The sequence below is a fragment of the Ciconia boyciana genome, chromosome 1, assembly GCF_034638445.1.
Source record: "Ciconia boyciana chromosome 1, ASM3463844v1, whole genome shotgun sequence".
Lineage (NCBI taxonomy): Eukaryota > Metazoa > Chordata > Aves > Ciconiiformes > Ciconiidae > Ciconia > Ciconia boyciana.
Window position 1 is genome coordinate 32,386,489 of NC_132934.1, and position 24,310 is coordinate 32,410,798.

Here is a 24,310-nt window from a genome sequence, read left to right on the forward strand (position 1 = left end):
TGACTGCAACGACAGCAGGAATGACACAAGCAGTAACGTTCATTTCAGTGTTACCGTAGTTCTTAAAATAAATGCTGTTGGATCAACCACCACTGCTTAATAGGTAACATGCCCCATATAAAATGTTGTCTTCCACTGTGCCTAAGCTTTGGAGCACCTCACTTCAAAGCAGGTTTGTTGGGGGTTTTGGTTTTTTGTTTTGGTGGGGGGTTTTTTGTTTTTTGTTGTTGTTGTTTTTTGTTTTTAAAAACAAACTGGAACCAAGGTGTCGCGGATGGAGTGAGAGTGCACTTCACTCGCAAGAGAGAAGTAAAAATATAGTTTATTGATACAGAATAGGGAGTTAACAAAGTTCAATGCGACAGTGTTTTAACAAGATTCGATGGCGAGGCACACTTGATTATTTACTGCATAGAGGACAGGGTCAGACAAAACTGTCAGGGAGACCCTCCCGTTGAGTCATGAGGTTCGGAAAGTATCCCCTTGCTTTCTAAACTCCTTCTCAGAGAGGAGTCTAGGTGCGGCTAGATCCAGTCCTAGTCCCAGACTTGGTCAACGGTTTATATCTAAAGGATTATATGTGCGCAGTCAATCCTTTATATCACTTAGCTAAGATTTCAAAGTTTAGCATGCTGTTAGTCACTTACCGAGGATCTGTTGCGGCAAGGAATCTCTCAACCTCGAGGAGTAACCTTGAGAGGCGTCCCTGCTCAAGGGGAGATCCTGGCGTGCAGCCCGCTGCCATGCAGGAGAGCTCAAAGGGCCCTGGGCTGTCCACTATTTAAGGAGTAAGATGATTAACTTATGGTCATATTTGCATATCAGCAAGAGGTTTAGATCCTTGCTTCAAAGCAGCCAATGGCTACTTTGTTGCCATTTGTCCTCAAGGTCCAGGATAACTGGATGCAGCTATCAGGATGACTCCCACTGATGGTTACTGCTTGTGCAGGGAGCTGGGGAGCTGGGGGGGGGGGAGCACACCGCCACACAAGGATGAGTTACAGCCTGAACCCAGAATTGATTCAGACTCATGCTAGGAGTGACTGGCAGTCCACTGATATCACAACTGCTAAGTGGCCTCTACAAAGCTGGTCTCTGTCCAGTCCCTAAAGAAACAGGTGTCCACACTACAGAAGTCAGCAGCATAGCTGTATGAATCACTTACCCAAGGGCAGACTTGTCAGGCTCAACCACATCAGCCACCAGCACCAAATGATCCTCTGAACAGCATTTTATTCTGAAAGGAGTCCCATACACGACACAGTCGAGGAACTCTACACAAGGTTTTTGTTTCAAGTCCAACAGACATTCCTGATGGGAGTTTTCAATTTACAAATAATTTAAAAAACCCCACACCCCTCAGCATGAAAATGTAACACAGGTCTTCCATTGTCTCCAACACATTTAATCCTCAAAATTTGGTTTTGCACTGTTAAGATGGCAGATTTGCTTAGGTTCCAGGGAAGACGGTTCTAATGAGAAATGGCCCCATGAGACATACTGAGTCCCAAAACTTTTATACCCTCCACCTTCTAAGGATGAGGCCCAGAAAACAAGAACTTGCAAGCACAGTCATGGGGTCAACTTTCAAATCAGCACAACATCCTAACCTTGCTTCAGAATCTGCACTGTTCAGTAGCAATCCAGGCCAATTAGCATTGGTCATACTGCTTTCCCACATCTCAGCAGGGTGGTCAGAGCACAGGCAGCAGGTAGAGGCCCAATAGTTCTCAAGGCAGAGGCTTTCTGCCTCTCAGAAAAAGGCCCTTTTGCACAGGTTTTTTGTCTCGGTTTACAGGCATAGTGCCTAAACTCCAAATGATTCTCAACATCTCTAAGAAAAACAGACCAGGTAAAATTAAGTTAATTTTTTTCAGCCCCACTCCCTTCTCCCTGCCAACCCCATCATCCCATTCATGGAAAATGTAGTAGTCCAAATGTTCCATAAAAAACAAGTGCCACACAACCCACTTGAATCCAGCCTCCATCTACATCTTGAAGAACAGGGGGGAAAAAAAGGAAAAAGAAATAAAGACTTCACACACACACAATTTTCACACATTTAATGTAATGGCACCCTAATTAAGTTTACAATACTTTCACCTCCACTAGATACTGTGTTTCAAAAGTATAATGGGAAAAAACAAACATGAAAAAACCCACTTTTTTTTAGAACTCAACCACTTGGAGTTACATATGCATAAATGCCTTTCAAAAAATTGTTAACAATTGTATTTTTCACCCTCACACAACAAAAAAAACAGGTTTTTGCTGGATCTTTTCACAAGATATGGAGATCAAAGATGGCACTTAAACTTCTGAAGTCAGGGGTGTCATAAGGTTATATCAGGACTTCCGCTGGAGAGCCTGCCATGAAGCAAGCACTATAAATAGGAAAAGAATGTGCAAGAGCTCTGAATAAGCGAGAAGTGCAACATGTTTTGCAAGCTTGTGTTCTGATAGCCATGGAACCAAAGACTGCTGGCTGAGGAAAGCCTGCCTGAATTTCTTCAGCTAAAGTCTATTCAAAGCATACCCGTCATAGAAAGTCATATAGATAGCAATACTCTAGGCTCTGCAATACTAGTGACAAGCTCTCCTTTGGACTTTACCTTGGATCAACAACCAAAACAAGCAGAAAGGTCACTTTGAGAAGCCATAGGAATAACAGCAATTATTTGTTGGTTTTCCTATGACAAGTAATTAAGAGAACTAATATGGAAGCAGATAAAAATAGACTAGGCAGAAGTCTTTTTAAGGTACTATCAGCTAGAAAACTAGCAACCCTATCGTTTTATTATCAGTTTCACACTTGGACTTCAAAGAGTCAAGGAAAACAAGTACACTTTGTATGAAAAAAGCCTGGAGCATCCTTAAAGAGGGGAAGCTAACGTAGAAGCAGACAAGGACCCTTGATTTTCACCTAAAAGCTTATCCTGAAAGATGGTGAACGCATACAGTATCTTAAAATATACTTAAATTTTGGGGGTGGCTGTGTTTCCTACAATTTACAGTGCTCATATGAGCTTTTAATCCTCTAATTCAGTATTAGGGAATGGACTGAAGTTCATAACTGGAGAAAACTACCTTTGGAGAAGTCAATCATTTGGTTCTAGTAGGAACTTTAACTATTCCTTCTCCCACGCTTAGGAACTGCTCATTCTGCTGTTTCCAAAGTTGTTTTTTTTTTAACAAAGAAAATATTCACTAGACTAAGAAAGGTATTAACATTTTACCTTTGCATCTTGCTTCTCAAGTTGCCTCCCACCTCTAAGTTCCAGCAGTCATCATCCCTAAAGGACATTCACTAATACTCTCTTATATTTAATACTAAAGGCCACAACCTTCCAAAGTCTTATCAGTGTGAACAACTCTCCTCAAATGCATACAGAAATGCCCTCTAAAAAACTTGATTTTTGCGAGAGAAAGTAATTCAGAATTTTAAGTTAATAATTTGTTCACTTGGATGCCCACATGATATGAAGGAGGCAGATAATTTGATTCATACACAGGACTGATGGAGTATATTAAAGAAAAAATGCAGACATCTACATGAATTACAACTTTTGGTTGAATCATATATTAATTACACAGAAGAAACTAAAAATCTCTACTTACACAGAAAAAGGGTGGAAATAACACAAACACACTCACTCCAGCACTTTTCCTACTATAATAATATTGCACATTCCGATAACGTTGCACAAATTACTGGCTTTTTATAAAGACCATATATGAGGTATTAGTCTATTAATAAATAAAGAACATGGAAAAGGAAAAGCACTTAATGTAATGCAACAATCCATTCCAAATATTTAGTGAATGAAAACTGAACAAGCAATAATACATACCCTTGAGGGGAAGGTTAAAGTTACTTAGCAAATAGGCAGCTTTCAATATCCATCTGAGAAGCGAAGGGTTAAATCTCTTGAGAACAATTTTAGGAACTCAAAGCCTATTTAGAACACTGCTGTTTAAAATGCTCATTTTGCTCATGCAATCAATCTGAAAGGTAAATTTTTATCTCACAGGTCTAAAGGCACAGCAATATGTGGGTGACAGCAATTCTTATTAAGGGGAACCAATTGAATATACTAAACCTGTATTACTAGTTAAAAAATAAACCAGAACTTTTGGGTTGACATCAGTTAGAATATTCAGGGGTTTTATTATGGGGTTTTTTTTTCTTTTTTTAGTTTTAAATAGTTTAGACTGGTTATGGATTTCCATGGTGCTGAAATTGATACCCATTAGCACTGTCCTTGTCATCAGAGTCCAGCACCACAAGGCATTAGATGAATACAACAATTGTAATTTTCAGTTTTACTCTGTGTTTATGATAAGAATTTACCTTTCAAATCACAACACTGAAAAATTGCTGCTGACAGGTAATAAATCTGTCAATCTAAACACAATCTATCTATTTTTTATTTAGACCCTTCCAGAAACACTAGGAATCTGTAAGCAAGCTTATCTTGTTAAGTTCACAAGAGCACAGAGGAGTATTTACGTTTAGTAAACTGAACTACTGAAACTACATTGCACACATGGTAATATAATAAGCATAAAACAAGAGTGTTTTCGGTATGCTCTTCCAAACCTTGTTAAAAGAGATAGTTGTTATTTTGGAAGAAAAAAAAAAAAGACCATGTAAGTAAGTTTGTGTGCACCCAGGAATAGCCCTTAAATAAGTCAAGGGTTATTCAAATCCTAAAATCTTTTCAGACCAATGAAAGGCTATTTGGAAATAAAAGTAATTCCTACACCACTCTCCTAGGTGAAGCACAATCTCAACATATTCTCTCTTGTTATTTTCCAACTTCAAAAAGTGTTTTTTTATTAATACATTTGCGATGCTGGACAGAGTAACAAAGACCCAGGTAAGACATTTCTGCTGCTATTTTGTGTAAATTACCTAATTTGCACACTAAGTCTGTATCAGGTAAAAACCGCAAGTGAAAACTTGGAAAGACATTATTAAAAAAAAAGCAGCACTTCAAAATTAAAGTATCTCCTCTGCTGCAATCCATGCACCAGTAACTCAAACAGTCCTGAATTGACATATATGAAAAAATTATATTACATTTCTGAAATTAAAATATATATCTTGTGTTGAAGTTCAAATTTAGGGAAATTGTTCACTAAATTGAAATACATATAATTTTCTCTGTCACGTGAGATTATTATTCTCCCATTCTAAGTAGTTACCGAGACATTTGCTTCCCAAATACATGTTGTTTCTATTCTGAAGATTAGTTTAATCTAAAACTTCTTTATAGCAGTTAAGTGTTTTTTAGAACAAACAGCTCAGAGAATTTTTTCCATGTTAGCACAAAACCAAGAAAGATTATGAAGATGTTGAAAGAAGAAGAGATGAAAAGAAAGGATACATTATTGTCCGGAACAGTCTGTATACGTGGTAACCATGTTTCCTCGTCTCTGAGTGACAGTCCTACAGTGCTTGCTGGATCCATGAAACCTGGTATCAGTTCGCACTGCATGTCGGTGTGCATTTTCAAAGTCACTAAACGAAAACATTTTTTCCATATTTTCAAACACATCATCAAACAGTCCACCTCCAAAGGAGAACTCTTGGAAAGAACGTCTTTGCCGATTGTGAGCTTCCCGATGACTTCGGAAGTGATTTTCAAAGTGCTTTTTTGACCGTGAGTTTTGACTAAAGAGGTCAAAGTCTTTGAACAGATCGTCAAAGTTGAAATTAAATGACTGGTGGAACGGGCTTCCATTATTTCCTTGTCCTCCATGATGCACAAACTGATCATATTCTCTTCGTTTATTCTCATCTGATAATGTTTCATATGCTATTTCCGTTAAAAAAAAGTTTAAAAAGTTTATTTACATTCCCATTTAAAAAAAAGAAGAAAACAGAAAAACATACACAAAGAACAGCTTTCTCCCACTGCCTCAACAGGACAAATTTCAAGCAAGACTTTCATTTGACATGCAAGCCCAATCAAGTTCAACATTTGTTTAACTCTCTCCAATACAAAGTAAGCTGTTTCAAAATAAATAGCTATTTATAATAATAAATATAGCTACACTATGAGGATAGATTATATCCTAAAAATTTTAAATTCACATAATACACCTTAGTTTAACTAGCAATAAAGATTACTGTTTGTATTTGAAAGAAAGTAGCAATGACACATGCCAATCAGAAAGACTGAAGGAGAGAGGATGAGTTAGGAGCTCTGCCTAACAAAATGAACTGCCTGCTGCATTCCTATCACAGAAACACAGTGCAACGTCTGCAAAACTACTTGCCAGCCAGCCAACAAGTTCAGCTACACCACAGTTACAACTAAGCAACAAGATAAACATCAAGGAGATAAAATAAAGGGAATTAATTTCCCCTATGTCCAAATTCTCAGTTTCTCAAAAGTCCCAACAATAAACCTAGATTTTGTGATTGGGTATACCTGAAATGGAATTAGGCTTCCATCCGCTCTTTAGTCCAGAACTACAGCTACTGGTGTTCCAAGGCAGAAACTATGACAGATAATACAGCCATTCTGATAAAATGGAAGCGTTTAAATTACTTAATGTTCTTATCTGTCAAAGGCTTGCAACTATTACTTAAGAGTTCCCAATTCCTTCTGTAATAGGTGCTAACAACTGCAGTTAAGTATCTAACAAGACTGCCCCTGCCTTTCACTGTATTAAAGAACTTTCCTGCAGACAAGGTAAAACCCAGAAAGCTCTTATTAGCTTAGTTAGGAGAACTACACAAATGTCATAACAGAGTGTACAGGGAGCAGAAGTGGGAACACCTTATTTTTCAGCAAGCCTTTTTCTATTCTAGATTATTCGCTTCCACCATTGTATTCTATCACAAAACACTTATGAATGGTGCATTCCTAGGATCACAGGATAATTCAGGTTGGAAGTGACCTCAGAAGACCTCTAGTCTAGCCTCCTGCTCAAAGTAGTTAGGTCAGCAGTGGTCAGTTATAAGATCAGACTAGGTTACTCAGGGCTTTATCCACTCATTCCTGAAAAGTCTCCAAGGATGGAGATTATTATACCAACCTCTCTAAGCAACCTGTTCCAACACTGGCCTATCCTCAAGGTGAAAAAGTTTTTCCTTACAACCACTATGAACCTCTTGCACCTGTTTCTTGTACTCCCATCATGAACCACTGAAGCACCTTGCAGTGGTTTTTTTGATAAACTCCCCATAGTTACTGGAAGGTTGCCGTTAGGTCCCCCTGAAGCCCTAGTAATCCTGAGCTGGATCTTACTAAATGGATCAAAAGATAAGAATTAACTTCCTAGGGCTAAAGTTGACCGACTGCCAAGTATTTTTTTGTGACAAAAGGCATAAGCCAAAAAGCCTAATAAGTGGGAAAGCATAAACTGTGTAAAAAGCCTGCCTGTGTGCAAGGACACAGAAACAAGTCGATATTGATATTGGACATTTGACACCATAGAAGTAGAATTAAGAAAAAAAATATATTTTTACCTCTTATTCAGTAAAAACAGAAGTATACTTAAGTTACCACATTTGCTCACAGATATAGGCCATGTATCGAATTATTAAGGCTAAGGTTAGCATGTATTACCTTCAGCAATTTCTCTAAATTTTGCTTCTGCACCAGGACTCTTATTTTTGTCTGGGTGGTACTTCATAGCCAGCTTGTGAAATGCCTTCTTGATCTGGCGGTCAGATGCATTTTTTGGAACTCCTAAGATATCATAATAGCTCTCTGTAGCCAGTATTAATTCAGTTATCATTAAAATGCAGAGAGCAAATGTGAAGACAGATTGTGTAGTTGCCATTTCTCTGGTTCCTGGAAAGAAAAAGAAATATACTTGAAGAACACGCTATTTCAGATTCCACAACAACTTAAAGGTACAACTATAAGCTGAAAGAGGAAGACTTGTATGTGTTTCAGGACTCAGTGACAGACATGTAAGCACTTTGTTTCATACGTGTCAACAAACTCCATTCCCCTAGTTTCATAATCACAGAATATGTAAACGAAAAATACTGCAAATTCACATTTCATGTGCATCACAAGCACGCTTTGGTGTTCATCTTTGTTTTACACCTATGCTTATCTGGACATTCTCCCACAGAGCTGTTGAAGTAAATATACCATATGTTTCACTGTATCAAACAGTTCATGCTGGCATCCTGAACTCGCTTGAAACTAATCGTTGAGTTCTGGGACCATAAACACAGCAGCTCTAAATTAAGTGCAGGTTGCAAAAACCCACTCAGTACTGGAAGACCAATTCACTGATTAGCTTGTGCAACAAGAGCCTGAAAACACAACTAGCCTAGAGATCAACTGTGAGGTGCAGGAAGACAAGACTGTTGTACGCTCATGCTCAGCTTCAGAAGGTCATTTAACTGACTTAAGGAGAACATGATAAAGAGTAAAACACTCATTTACAGTACAGAGTTCAGTCAAGTAGGGCACATTTTCCTTTACTTTACAATGGGCTGGGCTTAACTTACTTTCATATTAGATTGTACTATAAAGAAAAACACCTACCATATTTTTGATATCAAAGAATTCATCTGACAAATACCACTGCATATAAAGGTTTACCTATGAAACTTTCAATGTCTGAACTGAACTCAAAAAAGAAGTCTTCTATACAAGACAAGCAGCTTCAACAATAATTAAAAGTTTTAACTATTTCTTTCAGAAACATACTTGTCAAAAAGTTACATATTAAAACAAACTGATGCTAGAACTCAGGGAAAAAGCTGTGGCATAAGCAAGTCATAAGAAAAATCACTTCGACGTAGCCACATGATCTTTCATGATTTTTATGAAAGACAGGGTGAACTCCTCCTACCAGAAGAAGAGCTCAAATGATTTTCCAAGGCCTGTGCATATTATATTTAAAACACAGAGTATAGAAACATGAATGTTCAAAGGCAGAATGCCGGCTGTCACCTAACCAGCAGGATGTACGACAAGGCTCTGAACATGCCAGAATTGACATGTCCCCATTCACCAGATTACACTGATTTGAGTGTACTGTAAGTACAACTCAAAGAGATGAATGGTATTACTTTCCTGAAAGTTGAATAAACTAACCTTGCAGTGCGAATACCATTAAAGTTAGAATACTTTCAGATGGTATGTGGTCCAAACATTTGTCATGCAGAGTTCAAAACCTTTGCATATCAAGTACATAAGAGAATTAAGCCTTTAATAGAAAGTCCATACCCTCTAAAGAAAATTAACACCCAAGCACCAAAAATGGAAAAAAATACCATTTTTAATAGGTAAGTCAGGGGGCTAAAATGAATGTTGTGAGGCAAGAGCAGAAAGCTCGTAAGATTAACGTACCCATGCCCTCTTAAGCATTTATTTGGCTAGCAGCCTGCATGATATCAAGTGTTAAGGAGCAGCAGTTGAAACAAACTGTATTTTGATCAGTGTACTTAGATACCAAACAGACAGTTCTCTTCAGTATTCTTTATGCATGATACCAGACAAATTTTTAGTACAAGCCCTTCCAAGGCTTTTCCACATATTTTCTCTCACAACTTCACGAACCTGAAACTTTGACACTTTGCACTAAGAACTACACACATGTACATCCTTCCACACTTTTGGGGCTTTCTTCCTGTTTGTGCTTTATAGATACGGATTTACATCTCATCTCACATGTGAGATTGATTTTATTTTACTTCATTTCCCCACACCTGCATCATGCTTGTATAATCACCTGCTGCACTCTCTTTAGGCTAACCTCCCTGCTTCTGCTATTAAACACTGAAAAGAGCTAAAAAGAGCAGTTTATACCTTCATTAAGAGCCAAATCCTCTTTTATAACTCCCAAGCTCATCACAGCCTGAGAACATCAAGTCACTCCTTTAAAGTCTTCTGCTCTGCCTATCTCAACTTCTATTATTCTTGATAATGAATTACACCTAAGTTTTCCTTTTTCTACAGTTTTACATTAGGATTTCTGTAATGCAGTTCTATGCTATACTGCCCTTAAGTTTTATCTGAATTTCTAAAGCATATTAAAAAAATCAGTACTTAAGTTTCACTATTTTTTAAATAATGTAGACAGATTTAATGCTGCCCTCGAACAACTCAATGAAACTCAAATATAAGAATAAAACAAAATTTAAATGAAAATCAAATACAAATGAAACTCCAATAAGGAGCATTTTAAACTTATAAAATTATCACAAAGACATAGTAAGTCTTATATTTAGACACAATCATCAATTATCGAATTTACTTTTTAGAAAACACCTATTTTATATGCTGTCAGCATCTTAGTGTTGCCACTGTTAACTAAGATGTTAAATGCCTGACCTCCACCCAGCCACCCCAACTATTTTTACAATCCCTTTCAAAATAAAGTTTCTTTTAAACACTTATTCTGCTTATGTCTCTTCTCCTTCTGTTTCTCAATCAAAAAGGGACAGATAAGTTTCACTTTCTACGCTATGCACAGTAGTTGCTTAAAACTCATTCCAGAATTCATTAAGTTCTGTATACTTCTTGACATTAAGCTCACACCACAAAACAGTCCCTCCTAACAATTATGAAGAACTACATTTTATTTGAGTACATCTAGCAATAAAGTTAGAGATTTTATTAATGCAGATTAACTATCTAACTCTATTGGATAAGTAGTTACAGATCTCAACTACTATTAAGCTTGGTATAAGAAGTATACTGTCTAATGTTTATCAAAAGTATTATTGAGGTGATAACACTCAATTGCTTCTCTGTCAGTTTATCAACATTTATCAATAGCTGCATGATGAAGTGGTATTTAAGGACAACGTACTTGGAACAAAATATGTCATATAGAAAATAAGGAGCTGCTTCTATCTTGCAATGCAAATGCCCTATGCCATCCCTCTTTGAAAGTAATTAGCAAAGATCTTAGATAAATGCTTATATTCACGAAGTCTCACATACTCAGAAAATCCACAGCATCACTACTGCTCTGATTACATGAATTGTGATGCGCTATACAGTGGAATCCTGATGTCATATAATTATTTTTGCAAGCGATTTATTACTAGTAAAAAAGTTACCAAAGTTTGCCATTGGTTCTCATATCACGACTACCCGATGAGTAAGCAAGTCTCATAGTCCACAACCTGCTACAAGAAAGTCTGTCAAACTCCGAGGCTTGTACTTTTCTTGGCCTCTCCTACGCTGACCGGAAAGCAAATCCAGGGAAAGGCTCCTGAATCTTGCTCTGGAGAACAGGGAAACGAGACAGAGCCTCCCCTGGCATCATCCTCCCTAACCAGACCTCTAATGAACCTCGCTAGAGCTGTACCACAAAGCAAGGCCGAGCCAGAGCTCGGCAGATTATATCAGCGACACTAAGCGACACTGTCCCACCTCCAAGACGGACAGGCTTGGTAAAGACCACAGCAGATGGGCCTAGCGAGAAGCGAGAGCCCAGAGGAGCCCAAAGGGCAAATAAATCCACCAGACCGAGTCCCAGTGTCCCCACTTTCCCACATCCCCCAGCGTCCCCGTCCCCCTCCCCCAGCGGCCCCAGCGCGCCCTAACCTCTCCGGCCCCTCCGCGTCCGCCTTCCCTCCCGCTACCTAAACACCCCTCTGCCTTCCCCAGCGGCCCAGGCCCTTCGCCGCCGCCCCTCTCCCCGTCGGGGAAAGGCCGGGTCCCCGCCGCGCCCCTTACCTCAGCGCTCGCTCGCCGCCGCCAGCACAGAGGCCGCTGCCCCTCAGCGCCCCGCGCGCCGCTCCCGCCCAACCGCCGCCAGCGCTCGCGCAGACCTTCCCCCCGCGCCCCGACAGCGGTTCCTACACGAAGCGCTGCGCCATTGGCCGCTCGGACCCACGTGACGCGGCGCACGCGGACGGCCACCGCTGCAGCTGCCGCCGCTGGGCGGGGCTTCTTCCCCTGACGCGAGGGGCGGTGGGAGGAGGCGGCGGCGGCCGTTGTCTCCGTGACTCCCGCCCCCCGGGTCCCGCTGCCGCCGCGCGGATGGTTCCGCCCCGCGGCGGGGCCGCTCCGCTCCGCCATGCCGCGGTACTGCGCCGCGTCCTGCTGCAAGAACCGAGGGGGCCAGAGCGCCAGGGACCAGCGCAAGCTGAGCTTCTACCCGTGAGTGGCCGGGGGGAGGGATGGGCTCTGGGTGAGGGCTGGCCCCGGGGATGGCGAACGCCAGAGGGGCCAGCCCCGAGTGAGGCGAGGCCCGCAGCAGCCCCTCAGGAGCCGGGGGGATAAATGGCCGAAAAGCTAACTTTAGGGGCTGGCAGTCGCCTTTGAACCCTGCCTGGTCCCCAGTGGCTGGAGGGAAATAACGCTCTCGTCTCTGGGGAGGAAAGGTGTAGGGAAAAAGGCTCGAGAGGCTGAGTATTTAATCACACCCCCCCGCGAAGACGCCGGTACTTGCTGGGGGGGGAGAGGTACAGCAGCGTCGAAGGGCTCTTCAGTAGGTACAGAGGATTCATGAAGTGAAAACCAAAGAGATTCGACTAAAAACCAAAATTTGCGCTTGTAACCATGAGGCTGTTCAGCTGTTAGAGCCGAGTGGCACCGGTTACCCCGTTTTTTTCAAGCGTGGCTGCCTTTGTGGAAGGGGTGTTTCAGCAGGGCAGGCATTAGTGGAGGCATTGGCTTAATGGTGAAGGAGCTGAGTTTCCTGTATCTGACAGCTGGCAAGCTAAGTGAAGGGCCTAACAGGGTAGGAAAGGAAGCATATATTGATTCTTTAAAATTCAGTATTGCCTGCGCTGTGAACAGAGGCATTGCTGATTTGTTTGGAGGTAGCTGAGCTAGCTGGAAGCTAACTAGCTCGCTTGCCAAAAACCAGTTCATGGTGGCTGCATAGTACTATCTGGCCACCTGATTGATTAGTCACCATCCCAGGCCCACAGTAACGTCTGTACTGTTGCAGTGAGTTCAAAACAGTGTTTCTCAACCCTGAGAGGAGCACAGTGCAAGTAACTAAATATTAATGTATTTTTGTTGAATAAAAGTATGATAGGCATTTGTCAACAGAAGGAATTTTGTATCATTTAAGAAAAACTTGAAGAATAAATGTCACAGCTAGCCTCAAAGTCAGTTTTGGTAAAATTTATATCTCAAACTAAGTAGGCAGTTTGTTTCAGTTGCTGAGTAGTCATTCCAAGATCAGGAAGGCTATGTAGGAAGACCCACAGGAAGACTGCTTTGAAAGGGATTTTAGTTTAGATTGAAGGAAAGCTCTTTTTCCCAGCATGTCTCTTAATATGTGATTCATCATAAAACAATCATGAAAATGAGGGGAAATAAATTATTTATATTGCTTTAGAGAATGTGAGTGCCACATGGATGATCAAAACAAGTTTGAGTGCTGATACATATTTATATTCAAATGTATGGCATCAGTGTAAAGATGATTGCAAAAACACAGCTGTTTTATCTAGCCATTGAATTGTGCTGCATTATGAGTATTGTGGTCCTTTAGAAGGGGCGCTGAGATTTGATTTATAGAGATCTCTTGCCCTACATTAGCAACTACTACTGATTTGAACTGCAGGTTTTAATCCATTGCCTCTTACCACCCCAAAGAAGTCCTCTGCTGCTCTGTGATTTTGGGTCTGAGCCCCTTCTGAACTTTTTAACTGTCACCTAATCTCAGCTGGCCTAACTGCCCTTCTTTGTTTTATTTCTTCACATCTCTGACTTGTGCAGCGGTGGCAGCTCCTGAATAAATTCTATTCACTTCCTCTTCCATTTTCCTTTTTTTGTGTCTTGTTTACACCAGAGAGCAGATTCTGATGATGAGTAGGGGGGTATTGAGAGCAGGAGCAGGTTTTGGCAAAGTTGCCCTTGAGCTAAAATAATAAATTTATCTGCCAGACATTGTCTTTTGCTACAGATTATTTAGTTTTCCATCTGAAGCAGGCTGACTGTGGGGAAGGCAGAGAGTGCTGTGTTCCAAGGGTAATGGCAGTGGAAGCAAATGTTCTCAAGCCCTTCTTGGAGAGGGTGTGATTGGTGACATGACCTTCAATTGAAAGAAGCCATCCTCTTACTTGAGAGCCTTCTTTGGACCTATGTAGTAACATCCCAGGCTAAGCTCTATTACTCCTGGGGCATGCTGTATATATAATGCTGCTATTGGGTGTACACAATCTAAGTACGCAGGATTTGAAAAGGCTGAACCTCTAACCTGTCCTTGAGAGGTTATTGTGTTCTTGCTAGCATTACTCCTTGCATTCCTGCAGACACTCAGAGCCAGATGCATCAAAAGCTTGCTCTGTTTCCTTGGTAACTTCAAAACTTAAATGGCAACAAATTCAAAAGATTGGGGAAGGGGTGAAGACATGCACATTTATCCTGTGAATCTCAGGTATCTTTCTCTCAAAATCAGCTAAGTTTGCAGTTTTGGAACACCATGGGCCTGCATAAGCGAGTCATTGCCATGTATGGCTTTTGGGGGAAACCTGCACCTTCAGGAGTTTGAGGGTAGGATCTAGGGTTTGCCAAGAAGTAGCCCAACTGACTGGTGTCTTTTGTAGCATTCAGGTGACACTGGGCACTCCAGGTTCTCTCCCCAGCTTCTGTTGTGTGGGAATACCTCACTGCAGAAGCAAACTTTTTATGCATTGAAGTTCCATTAACAGATGGTAATAAACAATACCAAAAGAACTGATTGTTAATTAAAAGGAAAAAAGAGCTAAAGGAAGAGAAATGGGGTTAGGAATGCTCCATTTCTATTTAGGGACTAAAACAAAATGTCTCTTGTAAAGACTCTATTGGCACTTGTTCACATCTGGATGTTTCTGTTGTCCATCATACTGCCAACATCTAATAGTTTTTACATTCTACAGTTATGATCAGGTCAGGTTTAATGACCACCTGAATCTATCTCTTGCAGTTTCATATACCCAAAAGCAGGGATTTTTTTTTTTAATTATTATTGCTCATGATTCTAAGGAATATTGCTTTAACAGTAGTCATTTAACAGTGCTCAGAATTCAAGTTATGGTTTATGTATTGTGTGTGGTTATATGCTATAGTCAAAAGAAACTTGGTATGCACCAGAGAAATCTGTGAGCACATTTCAAATACCCTGATATCTGTCTGGTAAGAGATGAGAGCCGAGAGTGGTCTGAATGTTCATGTTGCCGTTACCGTAATTGCTTGACTGTACATGCATTATAATGAGCCTTTAATTTGTGTATCGCGATTCATTGAGTAAATTACATATCTTCGCCCACTTTCTTTTAATTTAGTTCTCTTTCCCATGTATTTTGTCTGACCGTTTGCATATATTTTCAAAATTGATTTATCTTTTTTCTATGAACGTGTACACTCTTCATTTTCCTTTTCAAGTAGGTTAGACAGTTGAAAAGTTAGTTATGGATTACATAATGTTGTGTGGGCTCTCAACGCTGTAAGAAAGCTTAATTGCTGAAACACAAAATATAGAAAAGCTTTGCATTTGTGTGTATTACTTTTTGAACAGCATTTAAATCCTGCACTGGAAATATTCACATTTCCAAGTTAGCAGATAATCCAAAGTATGACATATATTAAGAGGTACTCTGTTAAACAAAAAATAGTAACAAAAGGTTTTGTTACTCATTGTGTCTAGTAAGACAAAAAAGCTCCACAAATACAATTTCTAAAATGAGGACCAGACCTAACTTTTTTAAAATTAAGTCAGAGTATTTCATCTGACTTCAGCAGAACTACTTTCTGAGCAAGTGTTGCAGGATCAAGCCTTTTAAAATATCTTGGCCATGGGTTCTGAAGCCCTTGGCCAGCAGAAATCAACAGAAATTCTGCTGCTGAACTCTGGAGCAAATACTCAACTAGAAATAATTCGGATAATTATTGGATTACCATGTAAGTGACATCCTGATTAGCATTTCATATTTAAAATTTTTTAAAAAGGATTATTTTAATCTTTTTGTAAGGAAAGACTAACTTGTAAGGAACAATGAGATATTCTTTATTTGAAAAGAAGAAAGAAAAAAATAAGGTTTTTGTGTTTTTGTTTTTTTCAACTGCTTTAAAAAAAGATTCCCACTTCATGATAAAGAGAGACTTGAGAAATGGCTGCGGAATATGAAACGAGATGCATGGACTCCAAGTAAGCACCAGCTTCTGTGCAGTGATCATTTTACTCCCGATTCCCTTGATGTGCGATGGGGTATACGATACTTGAAACATACTGCTGTACCAACAATTTTCTCTTCCCCAGGTGATGAGGTAATGTATTCCTGTCTTTTTTTATTGTAAAGCTGACCAACTATTTATGTAATACACATGTTCTAATTATCTGTAATATATTCATATTTTATTTTAAAAATAGAATTCTCATCCATCAAAATATTTTGTCAACAGGACTGACACAAAATGAGCATGTGATTCTATAGTGTAAAGGAAGAACAACTTCCCATGCTTTGACTGGAGGTTCAATATCTTTCTTAACTTGAAATTACAGAAGAATTTCCTATAGGAAATTTTCAATGGGAAAATAAATTTCCTATGAGAATATTATGATTCTAAATATTTTTTCCTGTGCAATTACTCTTAATTAATATTTTAATGTCCTTTCATTAACTGTACATAGACACTGGCTTTTGAATGTATTAGTTTCAAATTACACATTTCTCTTTCCTGTCCCTAACTTTTCTAACACCTAAGAACTCAGGAGTGTAGGCTGCTAAAGATATCCCGCAAAGACCATCCCATTTTGTCTTTCACAGAGTTGTACTATTGTTTACATAAAAATACTGTGCTACACAGGCACCTAATCTTGATCAAAAGTACGCTAATTCTCTTCTGGCACATAACTATCTTCCTCTGGATCATCATGTTGGAGGTGGGAGAAATGGAAGGACTGGAATTAAGGCTAAATTGCTGAAACTGAAATGTGTGGCTAATTAATTTTACAAAACAATTTATTTTTAGTCATGAAGTTCTCTGTCTTCTTGGATAGCTGCAAGTGTTGTCCAGACTGCTTTTGACTCTATAGAGTGAAAAGCAATCTTGATAAATCTCTCAAATATAAAAATAGAAAATCTTTCAATTTATATTAAATTGAAATATCTTTCTTTCCAACACCCCCACCCGCTTCAATATATCCCTCATTTCCCTGTGCTGTTACTGTAACAGGAAGCCCTAGCTTTGGAACTGGACTTGCTGTCCTGTGCTTCTGTGCAATTACAGATAAACTATGTGATTTCCCCCTAAAGAACAGTCAGCTTTTCCCCACCTCTTCATTCTCTCTTGTTTTGCGTGTGACCATAGACCAGTCATAGTATACCTACAAAGATGGACAGTAGAGTTATGAAGGTAACAAACATACCAATGGCTTTTCTAAATTATTTTTGCATCAGCAATGTATTTCTGGGAAATCCCAGACAGATTTATCCAGTTTGGAAAAAGAATATTCTATGCTTCCTTTCAATGTATCCATCACTTCCCTGCTATCAAAAGAAAAGAGATGCCAGTTCTTCATATCCATGATACTGTGAAGTTGCTTTCCTGGGGTCTCACTTCTCTCTCTGGCATTATTTTATTTAATCTCGTGCTTCTGACTGCACTTTTCTAAACATCAAGTCATATCCTGTCAGTGCCCACCTCAGCAAATCGACAATATCCATTGACTTGTCCACTGGTTCTGTAGTTGCCCCAAACCCAAATTTTCTACATAGACCGAATATTCACAAAGACATGGGAAAGAGCTCTCCTTATTCCCAAGAAGAATCCCTTGTTAGTGTGTTCCTGAGTTAATGTAGAGGAACAAGAAGCTAAGGTCCCAAGCTGCCTTTCAGTACTTGTCTATAAACCCTTGGTTTGGAAAACTGAGAGCGAAGACTTGCAATATTTGCGTATTGTTCACCACCACCTTGCTTTATGTATTACGGAGCAAGTGACGGATATCTTCCCAGAAATGCTTAATGATTCTTCAGGAAACATTTCATATTATTTGTTCTTCTAAATAAAGAATGTTTGTGTCTCAAGAGCAGTGTTAGTTGCCTGCATTTCAATATCAGTAACCATTCTACATTAGTTTGCAAGGATTTTTATTTTGAAGACTGTAGTAAGAGTGTGAGGGCAGGGACCAATGGACAAGGAAGCTTTTCAATGAAAGTAAAGGTCTTTCTTCAAGCAGCTCTGTCCTAAGAGGTGTTTTGGTGCCTTTCCTTCAGCCTTAATGGCAGTTCTGATAGGCAAGGATTTGGGGGACATGTCCCTAATTTATTTCATAAGAGATTTTTCTAGTTAAAAGATTTAGTCTGAGAAGGCCTTTTTCAGCTGCTGGTAGAACAGAGAAAGGGAAATACTTCATTCTGTCAAAATCCCTAAGATTGATGTGATGTTAAGTATCACCTTTGAAAAGATAAAGGTAACCAAATGAATTCTGCTTTTGGATACATTTTTCAGTCCTTTTAAGACTGAAGTTTCATATAAAATCGAATTACAAAGTTTAATGTATTTAGGATACTTCAGACTACATACATACTTTTATGAACATACACTTTGAAATTATCTTTTCCATCATAATCTGTTTTTTCAGCCACCGCCCCCCCCTTTTTTTTTGCCTGGCCTATATTTAGTTAGCAAAGTTAAAGTTGCTTCTTGTTCTGTATGTTTCTTCTGGGCATTTTTGGTTTTGTTTTTTAGTCCACAGGCCTAACATGAGTACAAGTTCAGCAGCTTGGTCTCTTCATAATCAAGCCTACTAGAAAAAAATAAGACACTCACTGTTAGTGTATTTTTGTTTCACTGACTGCCATACCAAAAAGCTTGTTTGGATACTGATCTTAAATCTAATCATGTGGTGATATAGTTTATGTGGAGGAGGGGAAAAGAAGGTGGCTAAAAAAGGATAAGCTTGAAACTGCCCCTCTTTCAGTAACAACTTCTGTTTTAAGTCCTGTTAAAATTGTATCCTTCTGCTAAGATTTCTATCCATCCAAAAAAAAGTTCTCCATTTTTATGAATTGCGAAGTTTAGTTGTCAGAATTGACTTGCTCATTTAAAAATCAGCCTATGTGATTGTGCATGAATATGTTGCACTATTCTGCGAGCCTGTGTTCACAATCTTTTTTTGTTGTTCTTAAATTCTCTGGGGTAGACCGCATGACTAAAAATTTGCTGTATCTTTCTAAAACGACTGTGTTGCATCTTTAATGCAAAAATCTTGTATTGTGTATATTTTATATGCATATATTTAATACAATGTTTCAGGTGGTAATAGGAGATACTAGCAAGTCTTTGTCAGACAGATTTGTGTAGCCACTTCTCTTCCAGTGCTTTTAAAGTTATTATGACTTGTGTAAATCAGTAAAGTTCCTTAGAGTTTGAAAAAGAAAAAAAAATGCCTTTAGAGCTTTAAAATAGTATTTTAACATTTAGGACCTGAAGCAAAGTTATGGAAGATGCTTATATGAATTTTCAGGTTTCTGGTGTAATTTTTAAACAGTGCTCATCTAAATTACTCCTTATGCAGTACCATGCTATAGAATGAGATTTTCCGAATTTTTTAATACTCAAGTGATTTCCTAGTTACAAGGTGGTTGTTTTTGTTTTTTTTCCCTCCAGGAAAAAGGTTCTTCTCAGAACAGCCCACAAGAGATAGAGAGAGAAGACCCAGAAGAAACAAATACAAATGTAGTGTCAGAGAAAGCATCTGTATCACTTGAACCTTGTACAACAAAGAAAAATCCTGTAATTGCAGAAAATGTAGATGAAAAAGTAGAAGTAGTTTGCTCAACTGCATTGAGTAAACCTTTACAAATTCAAAAACTGCAGCTTCAAAACGGAGAAGACTTTCAGGCAGACAGTGTCATTCTTGATAATTCATCTAAGCAGCATATACATCAACCTAATCCTGTTTTAATGTCAGCAGCAGTCCAGAGCATGAAAGCTACCAGTGTTCACACCTCTGTAGAGGATCCAGTAGGTTGTACAGCTACAGTCTTGCAATTTACAGCCCCTGACTACTTGAATTCATCTCTGAAACTGAAAAATGCTTTAGGTTCAATTACTGACTATGCAATTGAAAATCCTAATTCTCATGTTGTAGGCTGCTCTGTTGAAGTACAGCCAGCAAGTGAAAATGCAGTTTTACTGAGTACAGTCACACAAACTATTGAACAGTTCAGTGGGAGTGAAGAATCTGTCATTGCTGTTATTGTGCCAGCCGAGAGTCCAGAAAAGCCTGAAATAGTAAATAGTTCTTTCCTGCCTATTAAGCAAGAGTTTCTTGACACAGAGGAGACAGAAACAGTTAAATCTGTGTATATGAATGCATATGGTGGAAGTGAAGTGTTACAAACTGAGCATTCATACTGCAAACAAGACGTAGACAGAGATCACCTTTGGCAAAAAATTTCAAAGCTCCACTCTAAGATAACTCTACTTGAAATGCAGGAGATAAAAACTTTGAAGAGACTCAGGTCCTTGGAAGCTCTTATTGGACAACTGAAGCAAGAAAACCTGCTTTCTGAAGAAAAGCTGAAGATTGTGGAAAACTGCTTTACAACACTTGAAGTGACTATGATACAGTAAAGGCTTTCGATGATTGTTCTAAAATATCTTTTTAGCCTCTTTGACTGTTGTTTTGGACAAATTAACTTTTGTTTCAGTCATGGTATTTTAAACATCTAATGCAAATTGTGTGAATAGCAAATACTCTTTAAAATGTTACATCAGCCACTACCAAAGCTAGGTGGTAGAATATTGCCTATAAAACATGACTTGCAAGTAAGCTTTAAAAAAAAAAATATGTTAAAGTTTTGTTAAAAAATATATGAATTGAATCAATAAAGATAAGTTAAACCTTTCTAGCTGCAGGCTCCTCTGAAACATGCAACTCCTGCATTTGGGGCAGCAGTAGAATGGACAGAATAAGCATGTAGTATGGACAATTATAAAACTGTTGTTGGGAAAAAAAAAAAGGCATCCCAGTGCTCTTTCAAATGAGTAATGAGGTATGTAATACACATTGTCCAGTGAGGCCACAATTATTCTTTAATCTTCTGTTCATCTAACATTTGTTCTGATAGTGTTTTGTACACTTTGACCTTATTAAAATTGTTTCTGCAATAAAAGGTGTTTCCTTTTATTTAGTTCTAGAAACAAAAATTCTTTAGGAATATTGTTACAGTGAACAGGTCCATCTCTTTTTTTTGGATGCTTCAGCTGAAATGGAAAGAACCATCGTAAATAGTGATATTTTTGCTGGTTAGTAAAAGGGAAAGCTCTAACTATTCAGTGAGTGTGATCTGCTCAGCATTGATCCTCTTACAATCTATAGCTGGGTAATGCATATACCCTTAATAATACACTGAAGAAAACAATCCTTTGCCAAGCAAATTGCTAGTGAAAGTAGCAGAATCTGGCTCATTATTTTTCTATATCTTACTCTTCAATAAATGGAATTACAAGACTAAAAATCCGCTCCTCTGTATTGATTTTGTTACCTGTTTGTAGTGCACAGGATACAACTACAGTAGAAAGATACTGACAGTTCATTTTGAGGGAAATTAATTTGCTTAAATACTTTCTGCTTATTCTGTCTGCCTGCCACCCCTTAGATCTAGAGTTCACTGTACAGTCTAGTACAGCGAACTAGTACTAGATCATCTAGTCCCAACTGTACATCGCAGTTGGACTAGATGATCATTGTAAGTCCCTTCCAACTGAACTAGTCTAGTCTATTCTACAATTATTTGAGGGACTTGGATGTATTTTCCTATATTCAAAAGTGTGTCACCACCACCAGTTCAGTCTAGGACTGGAGCAAATTGGTTCCTTTGCAGTCTGTTACCTGTATTCTCTGTCAGACACATTCTAAACTGTTCTGGTAATCTTTTCATAAGGAATTGAGGATCAAGCAACACTAATTACAAAGCTGGCCTCCAACAAGTTGCAAACTAGTCAAATTTCAGAAAATTTCTGAGACTCGGAGCAGCTGCCTAGAAGTTGGTCTATTAAAGCACAGTGATGTAAGAGGTTAGTCTGTATCAGTAACCACTGTAATAGGCTTGTTTGGTCCTTCAACTTGTTAGCTTCTTGCAGGCTCTAAGCACAGGACATGCTTGGGAAACTTCCTAAAGAAGATAAACGTAAGTTATAATATGATGAATTATTTACTGGGACTCTGTGACACATTCATTTTTTTCCCCCTTATTAGAGACTGCTGTCCCTGTAACAAAAGAACATGCCTGTTCTGCCTTGTGTGCTCTGAAATCACAAAGGGTGTCCTGTAGCCACTAGAAACATTGCTGCTATGGTCCAATCTTGTGAACGTTGTCCAGGTGGCCTCTCTGAACTGCACATTTTGTAATTTTTAATAAAGAGATCTTTCAAAGTCATTTACAAAATGCTATATGAAATTGCTAAATGATTTGGCAGTTTTAGAAATTTCATGAATGTCACTAAAAATCCTCTCCTAACGCTGTATATTTTAAGACTTACCACCCAGTTCAAAAGTTCACTGTAGGTCTTGAGTGGCAATGAGAACTCGGACATGGCAAAAGAGTTACGACACTTTAAGCTGTTGTCTCAGCAAAGCTCTATTCCTGAAGAAAATGGGTTTTTTTTAACACGGTATTTACATTTCTGATATATTTTTGCCTTTACTAACAGTTCCCAGTATTAAAATTGAGAACGTTATTTGTGGCATAGATTTCTTTAAACCTGGGAAAAAACAAATGCTTAATTTTCCTTTTTTCATGGTATTTCTTGGGACTATAGCAGAAAAACTCAGTAACTCTACAATCCTATCACCAAGTCTACAAATTTCCCTGCTATAGGGTGATTTGGTCCAATGTGCCTAGGGTGGACATAACAGGCCCTCTGCCTTTCTTCTTTACATGCAGCTTTTTGTGCCAAATAGGTCATTATTAAGGCCTACAATTAGCACTCTCACCTGGGCCTATTACCTAACTGTTGCCTGAAGTAACACCTGCTCTCTTATCAAGCAGGATATTACAGCTGTTAAGCAAACGTGTCTAACAATTGACGTTAAATAATATGACAGTTTATTAACCTGGTGTTTTCAAGTAGAGCTTTACAAGTTCAGGTATAGGTTTACCAGTTTTCCTTAATTCTAAATTTGACATGTGATTGCTCTCAGTGTGTCAGATTATAGTGTGTCCGTCCCATCTCGGTATGTCTGTTCCATCCAGGTTCATGGTTTCTGCAGCAGCCAGCATCACCAACTTAAAAAAAAAAAAAAAGCCAGAGATTGCCTGAAAACAAAATGATCTTGTACGTAGCATTTCTCAGGACCAGTCTTGTAGCGATGAAGAGGTTGAAACTCCAAAAAGCAGTTTGAAGGTAGACCAGAATCCATGCTGTGTTTTGTAGGTAACTGTTGCAAACTTATTCCAATAAATTAATTTGGGCAGAGAACTTTTGTATTCATTTAAAAATATTTAATATTATAGCCAGATATTGTTGCTTACAGGAAAATATGGCTAGGTCCTTTGCTTCAATGATATTCTGACACTGAATTACTCGGGCTAATTATGATGAGGAAGGAAAAATACCATGTTGGAAATTGCTACACCCCATTGAATTAGATGCCACATGTACATGTTGTTTTCAGTGTTTCCTAATCATAAAGCTGTACAGCCTTTGCACACAATTGTATTTCACTAAATAAATTTCATTTTTCAAAGGTGCTATATTATTCCTTGAGATCCAGTGGAAACTGCTTTTGTGCAGTTGCAGCCCAGCATCAAAGTAGTACACTGAATCATCATTCCTTCTGTAATGTATTAGGCTTATCTTGATCAAAGTTAAATGTTCTTATTCGTCTTTTCAATAATTTTGCATTTGCATCAACTTTTTTAAAAAACTTTTGACTGCCTGTTTCCACTGATGTAATTAATTACTTCAACACTTTACAGATTTAACAGATGTGGACTGTTTTCTTAATTCACCTGTAGAAATGCTAAGCTGTATTTCTCTTCCACTGGCTACGGTAGGAATTTGGCATTTGGCTTTCTTCTAGATCTTCATTTAAATTCCACCAATTTTATTAAACTTATCTACAAGCAATGTAGTTGCATCTGGAACAAACTGGTGCCCATTTCCCCTGGTTTTCCATCTTCTTTACAAGGTGGAGTGTGAAGTTTTATTTAGCTCATTCAGAATGCAGTGCCAGCTACAGGGGACTTTTTCTTTCTCCAAGACTCATCAAGTACCTGGGACTTCTGTATGATCCTGCATCAGTGGTACAAATATTGACTGCACTCTTGCATGCTTCACAAGCATTCGTTAGAAGTCTGTCTAGATCTCTCATTAGATGTCTTTGATATCTTTTTACTCTCCTTTACTGCAGTGAAGTTGTA

The 24,310-nt window shown here is 38.7% G+C and overlaps 2 protein-coding genes across 2 annotated transcripts; one reads left to right on the forward strand and one right to left on the reverse strand.

Moving 5' to 3' along the window:
- Positions 1–2,046: 2,046 nt before the first annotated feature.
- Positions 2,047–11,829, reverse strand: DNAJB9 (DnaJ heat shock protein family (Hsp40) member B9). The gene is made up of 3 exons (XM_072861985.1): positions 11,673–11,829; positions 7,584–7,811; positions 2,047–5,822 (listed from the first exon to the last, which is right to left on the reverse strand). The coding sequence occupies exons 2-3, from the start codon at positions 7,798–7,800 to the stop codon at positions 5,392–5,394; spliced, it is 648 nt and encodes a 215-aa protein (XP_072718086.1). The 5' UTR covers positions 7,801–7,811; positions 11,673–11,829; the 3' UTR covers positions 2,047–5,391.
- Positions 11,830–11,893: 64 nt separating this feature from the next.
- Positions 11,894–23,598, forward strand: THAP5 (THAP domain containing 5). Its single transcript, XM_072861981.1, has 3 exons — positions 11,894–12,098; positions 16,013–16,202; positions 19,548–23,598. The coding sequence occupies exons 1-3, from the start codon at positions 12,016–12,018 to the stop codon at positions 20,514–20,516; spliced, it is 1,242 nt and encodes a 413-aa protein (XP_072718082.1). The 5' UTR covers positions 11,894–12,015; the 3' UTR covers positions 20,517–23,598.
- The last annotated feature ends 712 nt before the right edge of the window (positions 23,599–24,310 follow it).